Raw genomic sequence first — 10,149 nt, forward strand, 5'->3', positions numbered from 1 at the left:
CCCAAACAGCAAGCAACCAATCCCAAAATTGTGTGCCATATACTAATTCCAGGGAAGATACTCTCTACCAAGATAGCAGAAAGTGGACCCGAACTCAAAAAGTGAATATTTGCTTTGTTATAGGGGACATCTAGAAATGTTAATTGTGCCTCAGCGGTGTCCAGTTTTGTCTGGAATTCCTCCTGAAAAATAGCAGTGCAGTGTCCGCTATGTGAGGGCGCCCAGGCTCTCCTGTACCTACAGACTTATAGCTATGAAATATATCTGTAGCGTGAGATCAAAGGTACTGCTGCCTCTGCTAGTCTCGGGTGACTTGGAATGCGATTTGGTGATTTCACTACCGTGCTGCTCAATATTCCCTTTGCTGGAGGGTCTGACATGAGGAAACCAAGCCCTGCTTCTACCAAGATGGCCGCCTCCACACAGTGTCACCCAGTGGACTCCAAGAAAGGGTTTTACAGCAAGTCCAAAAATGTGTCCCCACTTAAGACATTTTACTTCACTTCCCCCTCCCCTTACCTGTATAGTATGGCCTCTCCCCGGCCATAGCTGCAGTGTGAACCTACTCCCCATGATAATTCTACTAGGTAAGACAGGTGAACTCTAATACACACGGTTATATTGAATGTATCAGTAAACATAAAAAGAAAAAAAAATTAACTTTTACAAATTTTTAGGAAATCAAATTTTCCCCCATTAGTCTCCTGACATCGTGTTGTAATCAATTGGTCCAGCATGTCTAATAGAGGTAACTAATGGTGTTTCTATGCCTTGTATTGGCTCTACAGGACCGACTGAAGTTTATAACAGACACTTTGAGGACGCATTCAGCAAGGTGAAACCGTCGGTCTCCAAGAAGGTACGTCTCGCATCTGTCATGTGTTCCTTGCTTATGAATAGATGCGTGAAGGAACAGAAGCTGCAGAAAACTGTTTTAAAAGAGCACTATGGGGTAAGTGCTTTTCCCCCATCGTTCTCTTAACCTCCCTGGTAAATTCCCGAGTGTAGCTCGGGGTTACTTTTCCATACCATAAGCGGTAACCCCGAGCTACACTCGGGAAAGCCGCATTGCATTTACTTACCTTGTCCCTCGAGCCGCGCTGTGTTCTGCGGCCGATGCCGGGTTCCATCGCATGCGAGCATACGCGTCGCAGGGGGGCGGAACCGGCAGGATATTTTTTAAAAAAATGACAGAGGAAAAAAATAGACCGAAAAATGACATGTAAAAAATTAAAAATCATACCGCCAGGTAGGTTACGGGTCACGGGAGGACAAAAACTAACCTCCTCCCGTGACCCAAAGCTCAGTATATCACGAGCTGCATCTACAGTCAGCGCTGGAGGATCAGAGAGGGGAGGGGGGGGAATCCCTACAGGGAGCGGTGACTGACAGTCACTGCTCTCTGCAGGGAGATGATCGAGAAGTGAGCGAGGGACAGTAAGTGTTTGCTCACTTCCCGATCTATTTAGCCGACCTGTGACAGTTTCATTGTCACACGTCGCTTGAACTATGAGGCGAGTGATTTTCACTCACCTCGTAGTTCTCCTTTTAATGAATAAAAAAAAAAAACTCTGCCTATTGAGCTGGAAATAAAGTGGCATGGCCTGGTCATGTGACCTGTACCTATTAGAGGGGAAAGTAAAACCACCAACTTCAAGTAATGGAAATGCCTTCTAACCACAGCGGACCTCCTTATGGAGCAGGCGGTGGGGCCCATTTGTGGTGGAAGTATTGCCAATAAAAGCCAATCGGGTTTCTTTTGCAATTTTTCACTAGTACTGAGTAGTCACTGGAAAGAATATCTGATTGGTTATTGAGGGTAGCGCCTGCACTGATCTCTTACCTACCACCTTAGTATACGATAGCAGGAGGATTCGGAGCTGGGTGTGGGATCTACACAGAAGACCACCTCAAAGGCTGCAGCACTAACACATTGAAGAAAAGTCAGCCACACACACAAAATAGTAAGTGATAATTGTCTTACAGTAATCTTACAGCAACCCTCCCTGGGCCCAGCAGAGTCCTCTCCTCTGCTGTGCAGTATGCATGCAGAGAGGCCGCTGTGCTCTATGTGTGGGCAGGGGTTTCTCTCTACAATAGTGCAACACCAGCCCCCCACCCCCACCCCCTCCCGCTGATCCAGACCTATAGCGATGTGGTCAGCAGGCAACAAGTTGTATTGCCAATTGCGGCACTGTAGAGAGATCGCTGTTTTCACACAGAGTGCAGCGGTCTCTCTGCAGCATACTTCTCAGTATAGGACTCTTCTGCTTGGGCTAAGGCAGATTTACAAAAAGGAAAACTATAAGACAGTTGCTTACTATTTACTGGCACCCTGATTTGTTTGTTTTGTTCTTTTCCTGCTGCTTGGTGAGATGAGGAACTTTACAAAGTTTCAGGGCAACTGCCAGCCTGCGGTTCCTGACAGGAGTGCAGAGGACATGACAGGACAACAAACAGGTCTTTTACAAGTAGCGTTTCTTCCGGCATTTAGCAACTTACAAAAAGGTTTGTAATGAATACGTTACCTGCACCTGGTGGAGGGAAAGTCCCTAAAAAGGGCTCCATGGTGTGATCAATGTGTCCTTTATTTAGGTATCGGGAAATACTTTGTTCCTTCTCAGATTTCACAGCTCAGTGAAAAGCTTTTCTTATGGGAATTGACAGCTTGGCGAGTGCATTCTGTTCCATGGAAACCCTTGAAAACAGTGAAATAACACATCTCTCCCCTTGTAGGATCAGGTGATATACGAAAAGCTCCGTCTGTCTCTGAGCCGCTGACCGCCATCGTAGAAGGAAGAGCTGTGGCACGTCGTATACAGCGACTTGGTACCAAGTGACGCGGAGTGACCGGGCATGTGTGGGCCTGAAAGCCCGCATTCCTCAGCTGAAATACGCGGCATAGACTGCCATATGGAATGTCATATGTGTGTATAGGACTGGAGATCTCCTCCCTCTACACCTTCCAGCTGTAAATAAACTAGACAGAAACTTTATTCTGAATTTTATACATGTTCTTGGTTTTAATAATTTTTCTAACTTGTTACGCCACCTTGGCCTATATCAAATACGTGTGTGTGTGTGTGTGTGTTTGTCGGGGTGACCTAAAGAATGGAGATCAATAACTGTGTTTTTATCCAGAGGCTGATTTAAAGGGTTTGTTCACCTTTAGGTACATTTCCAACAAAATTCCCCATAAATGTCAGCACCCCCAGCACATTACAAACAATGTTATGGAATGAATGAATGTCTGGCACCAAACCATGTTCACGCTGGAAGTGAGGAGATTTGGGGGGGACATGATTTTCTTGTACAAGATGTTCAATGGAAATGGCAACATCAGCAATAAACTCTTTACGGTAACCTCCATAACAAAGACTAGAGGCCACCACCTAAAACTGGTGGAGAAAAGATTGAACAACAAGGGGCGTAAGGGCTTCTACACAGTAAGGCTGGTTCACACCCAGGCGTATCGAATATGCGCGTTGGTCTCGCATTTCGTGACGTGCGTTTTTACAGCGATACACGGTTAAAAAAAACCTGCGCGACAAATGCACGTTTCCAAGGGCTACTTGGCTGTATCCCAATGGAAACGCGCAACAGAAACGCCCCAAAGAAGCTCCTGTACTTCTTTGGGCGTAGGGCGTTTTGTAGCGCGTTCCTACGGACTGTAAAACGCCCAGGTGTGAACCATACCCATAGGAAACAATGGGATTTCGGTGTTTGAGCGTTTTGCAGAGCGTTTGAATGCGCTACAAAACGCCCAGGTGTGAACCGGGCCTAAGAGCGGTCAGGGTGTGGAACTCGCTGCCACAAGCAGTGGTATCAGCTGAGAGTGTTGAATCATTCAAAAAGCATTTGGACGATTTCCTAAGAGACCGCAACATACAGGGGTACAGGTACACTTAAGAAGAAGGTCACACATGGACTCATCCACACTCATACACATGTAGATTCACATGCATACACGCTGTGGGTTGGACTTGATGGGCCCGTGTCTTTTTTCAACCTCAAATACTATGTAACCACTCTAGTCTCTTGTACATTAAAAGACACTAAAAAGGGCTTTTTACAGGATAGCTGAGAATATAAGAGCTTTGTAATGACACTAGCCGGCTCCTCTGATTGCTTTCTGCATTATTAATGTATAAGGCTCAGCTACAAATATGTATCAGATGAGTCAGAACCAAGCTCCATTCCATATGAAACACGTATAAGCATTTTAATCTGCCAAAAGATTTGTAAGGGGCCGTCTACCGAGCCTGTTTTGCCGCACAGTAGAAGGAGGGGTGACCACATTTCACCAGCTGCATTTCTGTACCCTCTACCTTCCCAAACTGGTGTCACCCTCTGCACACTCTGCCCTTCTGTGAATCCGTCAACAGAGTAGGCATGCCCCTTGCATATTATTATTATACAGGATTTATATATCACCAACAGTTTGCGCAGCGCTTTACAATATACGGAAGAAATTACAATCACAATACAATTCAAGTAAGGTAAGGAGGGCTCTGCCCCTGAAGGCTTACAATCTAAGAGGGCAAGTGATACATGAGGTAGCTGTGTGGGGATGAATTATTTGAGAAAGTGATGGTTCAGTGGTTAGGTGGGATAGGCTTCCCTAAAGAGATGAGTCTTAAGGGATCTCCTAAAGGCAGTCACAGTGGGAGATAGACGGATAGGTTTGGGTAAAGAGTTCCATAGGATGGGAGAGACTCTAGAGAAGTCCTATATGTTGTGTATAAAAAATAGTAATTAAAGCAGATCGGGGGCCCCAGGCAAAGTAGCAGCTTTGCACCTCTTTTCCCCCCGCCCCTTTCCTTCATTTGACATTGATTTAGGATTGCAGTATATACAGAGAAGCCTCACACCATTTGCGTTGCGTGTACTGGCGTAGACCCATCAGACACCAACTGCCCACAAGTGCATCCTCCTTGTGAAGTGACAGCTTTGGCCAATTGTACGATCCCCCAGATTTACTGCAAGAGCATGAAGGTTTGTATGACTCCTCCCCATTCTAAAACGCCATATAAATGATTGGTTTGAACATAATGGAATTGTGGAAAATAAGCCATAACACAGATATACACTGAGTGGCCAGATTATTATGACCACCCCATCAGTACTTCGTTGGGCCACCTTTTGCCTTCAATACTGCAGCGATACTTCTTGGCATTGACTCCACGAGATGTTGAAAGGTGATGCGAAAAGGATCAGCTCCACAATCTCATTTAAGACACCAAGGTCAAGAAGTGTGTTTCCTGTTCACTAAGATAACGGATCCTCCAGATTCAGGATTATTCCATTGCTGTCTGTGCCAAGATTGTACTGCTGACTGTCTGAATAAAGCGGACCTTGCACTAAAATAAAATATCTTCTTATTCCATATCTCTTCCCCAACCCCACCCAAAAAAGTGCATTAGACCTGCAAAAAAAATAAAATATGGAAAATGTATAGATCTATTTGCCTTACCTTCTTATAAGATTTGGGATCCTTGGCATTCCCAGGTTTCTTCCTCTCCCAGTCTGAGCTCTGCTGTACAGTAGACTGCAAGGGGCTGATACCAAGTCAAATTCAGGTAAGTATATGTAGCACAGCTTGCTTTAAACAAAATACAATTAATGATTACAGAGCTGCATTGTTCTGTGACTTTTACATCTGCCCCGGCAGCTGAACTCCGGGCACAAAGACTTGTAAATACATTCCTTAATAGTTGCAAAGGATATACAACAACTTTGTGTGCCAAATGTTTGTGCAAAATCAGATACTTACTTGTAAAGGTAGCAGTGACATCATCACTGTGAGCTGGGGGAGGGGCCCAGCAGGCTCCACCCAGTACAAGCTGACCGCATACAACTGCAGGAGGGAGGCGGAGACGAGACCAGTAACCCTCCACAAGGAGAGCGAGCAGCAGTGACTTGTCTTTATTACAGTAGGGGGCGGAGACAAAACCAGTCACCCTGCACAAGGACAGAGCAGCAGTGACCTGCCTTTATTACAGGAAGGGGCGGAGACAAGACCAGTCACCCTGCACAAGGAGAGAGCGTAGCAGTGACTGGTCTTTATTACAGGAGGGGGTGAAGACAAGACCAGTCACCCGGCACAAGGAGAGAGAGCAGCAGTGAGCGGTCTTTATTACAGGAGGGGGCGGAGACAAGACCAGTCACCCTGCACAAGGAGAGAGCGCAGCAGTGAGCGGTCTTTATTACAGGAGGGGGCGGAGACAATTCCAGTCACCCTGCACAAGGAGAGAGAGCAGCTGTGACTGGTCTGTATTACAGGAAGCTCCAGGTCTCGCACTGGATTACTGCACAGATCTGGAAGAAATACACAAAGCTCACCGGGATTCCAGGAAGGATACACATGACTCTTGTATGAGGACAATACTCCCAGAGTTCAGCTTTAAACGCTGCTTAGCGCCAATAATCTGAATGAGGACGTTTGTCTCTGCAGTGGGTGACACACAATCATCTAATAAATCACTCTACAATCCCGGCCTGTAGCTGGGGGCAGAGGAAGGTGTTGCGTTTAATGACGGTTCAGCAGAAGTAAACTCACCTCCATGCTCCATTAACAACTAATAGACTTCTAGTAGAGGTGAGATTACTGAGTAACTGTATCCAGTCCTCCCCTCCCCCTCCCATCATGTCACATGACACTCAGGGGTTGATTTACTAACCTCACAAACACGCCATAAACACGCCGATTGCGCGCGCGTGCGCGTATACGCTTGGCGCGGAAACGTATGCAGGTTATACAGATGCTTGATAAATACTACCAACGCGCGCGCATGGCGCGTTAAAATGCCGAGGATTCCATAGGGATGTGCAACAACCAACAGCAAAGTGAAGCCCAGTGGCTGAGCGGTTAGAGGACCTGCCACACAACACCTATTTCCCCGGTTCAAATCCTGCATCAAGTGAGTGGAATTAATCCACATACAGCAATACAAACATCCTGGCCAAAATCATAAAACTGAATCTCATACACTGCACCCACCATTGTGCGTTTCATAAGGAAGCTTGTGTGTCTGCGGTGGGAATAAATTCTAAATGAATATTGTATTCTTTGTGAATGAAGAGTAAGTGGAAACAATTCACCGTAAGTCACAAGAATTTTCAGAAATACAGTCACAGATTTCACGCCAGGGCGCTGCAGCAAAACTCACGGAGTCCTGAACGTTGAGCTGTCAATAAAATGCGGCCGGCCCCAGATTCTTGTGAATTTCAGGCCATTGATTTTGAAAGAGCTATTTAACGCAGTGTGCATCAATGCATGACAACGCACCCTGCAGCTCACTGCGCTCCGGTGTAAATGGGTCCTAAGGGAAGAGTTAAGGTAGTATTAAACTCTCAGGGCCAGTGCAGACCTGGGCGATCCGGGACCGCGCGATCGTGCACAATTGCACACAGTGATTTCCGCACCGCAATCGCAGAAAAAAGGTACATGTACCTTTTTATTTTGCAACACACGACGCGTGGCTGCTTTAGCCGCGATCGTGTTCTGGAAACAACACAATCCGCCCGGAGCGACTGGGGCGCTGTTAGAAAATAATGGCACCACCAGCGCGATCAACGGTAGTGGCTACTCCGTGACTGCACGGCAATCTGCGCGGCATTGTGCACGATTGTCGCGGATCGCCTCAAACTTTTTTTCAACAATGAGCTGTTGTGTTTTTTCAACAATGAGCTGTTGTGCTCGGCAACCAATCAGCTTCTCTCTTCAGTGCGTTCAGTTAAGATTTGAAAATGAAACAGAGAAGCTGATTGGTTGCCATGCACCAGATTTTGTCTGCTCCAGTTTTGATAAATTCCCTTCTTTGGCTTTAATGCTTTAAGAATACAAAGCTGGAGCTTGTTCAACTATTATTTGTCCAGTGGGAGACGTGTGAAGGAAACCGGCCAAAGAAGTCTGAAAACTGACAGTATTCTTCCATATCACCTTCTCCTTAATTCAGGTGTAGGCAACCTCTGCCCTCCAGCTGTTGGGGAACTACAAGTCCCATGAGGCATTGAAAGACTCTGTCAGCCACGGGCAGGACTCTCACAGGCATGGGATTTGTAGTTTCACAACCTCAAAGGGCATCTGAACCCAAGAATAAAAATGGATTATGTTTCAGCTCACCAGTCCTTAGATGTGGTGGTTGCATTAGTTTTATTATTTCAGGGTAAGAATGTTTACTTCAAGCAGGGGCGTCTCTAGACCGGGTGACACCGCGCCGTGTTGTCATTGCACGTACGCATGACATCACCTCGCGCATGCGCAGCCATCTGATTGACGCCTGCCGGTGGCCATCTTGGTGATGGACACCGGCAGAGAGAGGAGGGGACGTTCACTCGGCGGGATGAGGTATGCCGCCGGGTTCCCTCCCCCTCCTCTTTCCTGCAATTGTCGGACTCTCATTCCATGACTGAGTGCAGCTTGTAGTCTATATTACTTAATGACCGTGCAAGTGATTTACATAAGCAAATGTAGAGCTGAACACTAAGCCGGTGACACACAGGTGAGGGGACACGGTTTTGTTATTTTAGGGAAAGAGGCCAATGTCAGAATTTGACTACAGTTCCTGGCTGCAGTTTGATTTGACTTTCATGTAGAATAGTAAAATGTACCCCTTGATTTGTTTAAGGTGCGCTGAGTGAGGCACTACAGAGGCCATTTCATTCATTGGCCCAATATTAAGAATTCTAGACACAATATATAACCAGCTTACACGGGTATACAGATATAAAGGTTTCCAGCTGCAGCTACAGTTAGGATCAAACCTAAATTTGTCTTATAACTAAAAAAAAAAAGTCAATATCCCCTTTAAATTGTATGTAAGCTGAATCACTTCATAAGAAATAGCCCAATAAAAGATCAAATAACCAGACCAGCGTTTGCTGCAATATTCACCTTCAGTCCAGAGATCCCCCCACAGTACTTGTTTTCTGCCACTAGATGTCCTCAGTCTAATGAACAGTCTAAAGAGCGTGCATCCATACCTGTACCCTACAGATGATGTGCAAGTTCGGGGCGGAGTGTAGCTGCGTCCTATCAGGGCTGGGTTCACACCTAGGCAACAGCGTCTTTGTTTGTTTCCACATGTTTTTGCTGCACATTTTTGTGTGCGTAATAGTCATGCGTTTTTGTGAGCAGAGTGTGGCAGATGGATGTATATGAGCAACTGCACGTAAAGCGCACGCAAAAACACAGCAAACGCGTGAGCATGTCCATTGAAGTCTATGGGGCCAAGACGCACGTAATCTGCCAAAAAGAACTCATGCACTTTTTCGATGGGCATTTTGCGACATAACACTCAGATGTGAACGCGGCCATAGAAATGATTGGGATTTTGTTTTGCGAGCGTTTTTTAAGGGAAGAAACAGCGCTACAAAACGCTAGGTGTCAACCAGGACGGAGGCCCCGTTCACACCAGGGTGTTTCGTCGTGTTTTTTTTCCATGCTGAAACGCATGCAAATTAAAATCCCATGTATTCCTATGGGGGGTCGTTTACGCAAATGCGCTGAATCGCGCATCAAAACACGCCTGTTGTTTGAATGCTTCTTTTGTGGCACTTATCAGCTCATTTTGCTCCATAGACGTCAATGGATCAGCCCGTTTTTGCATGTTTTGAGACTGCTTTTCATTGGAAAACTAAAAAAGCGTCTTAAACGCTCTTACATATGAACAGAAAACACCTGTAAAGTGCGCTAAAACACACATAAAACATGCTGAAAGGCTGTCGCCCTGGTGTTAATGGGGTCGTAGAGCTGTACTAGCTGCAGCACTTGTTCCTTCCCGGCGCAGGTCTCTGCTGTGCACGTGCGTGTGAATGAGGCCTTAGTGTGTTGGGGTATCATTTGAACTGAAAGGCACTGCAATGCGTAGATGTCAATGTCAGTTCAAAGTTGTTTTCAATCTTGTTAAAAGGTCCTTGATCAGTCACAGGCAAATCATGATGCAGAAGTTAAAGTAGAACTAAAGCCAAAACATATACATATATATATATTTTAATCAGCAACCAATCAGCTTCTAACTTTCATTTTTAAACCTAAACGGAAGAGACTAAACGTGTAATAATTGCCCTGCTCTGGGCAATGTTCAGGTTCACATCAGATTTCAGGTGTCAGGTGGCCCCGGTGTCACTAGGACTCACTTCCAGTTG

General features: G+C 45.9%; 1 protein-coding gene across 1 annotated transcript in view; it reads left to right on the forward strand.

Annotated features, from left to right (window-relative positions):
• Positions 1-2,855, forward strand: part of NVL (nuclear VCP-like) — a 50,417-nt gene extending 47,562 nt beyond the window's left edge. Inside the window, exons 22-23 of the mRNA XM_018556503.1 lie at positions 789-859; positions 2,737-2,855. Coding sequence (XP_018412005.1) covers positions 789-859; positions 2,737-2,781 — 116 coding nt within the window. The 3' untranslated portion in view covers positions 2,782-2,855. The remainder of the gene's footprint in view (positions 1-788; positions 860-2,736) is intronic.
• Positions 2,856-10,149: the final 7,294 nt, after the last annotated feature.

The sequence above is a fragment of the Nanorana parkeri genome, unplaced genomic scaffold (genome assembly GCF_000935625.1).
Source record: "Nanorana parkeri isolate BGI_ZX_2015 unplaced genomic scaffold, ASM93562v1 scaffold240, whole genome shotgun sequence".
NCBI lineage: Eukaryota > Metazoa > Chordata > Amphibia > Anura > Dicroglossidae > Nanorana > Nanorana parkeri.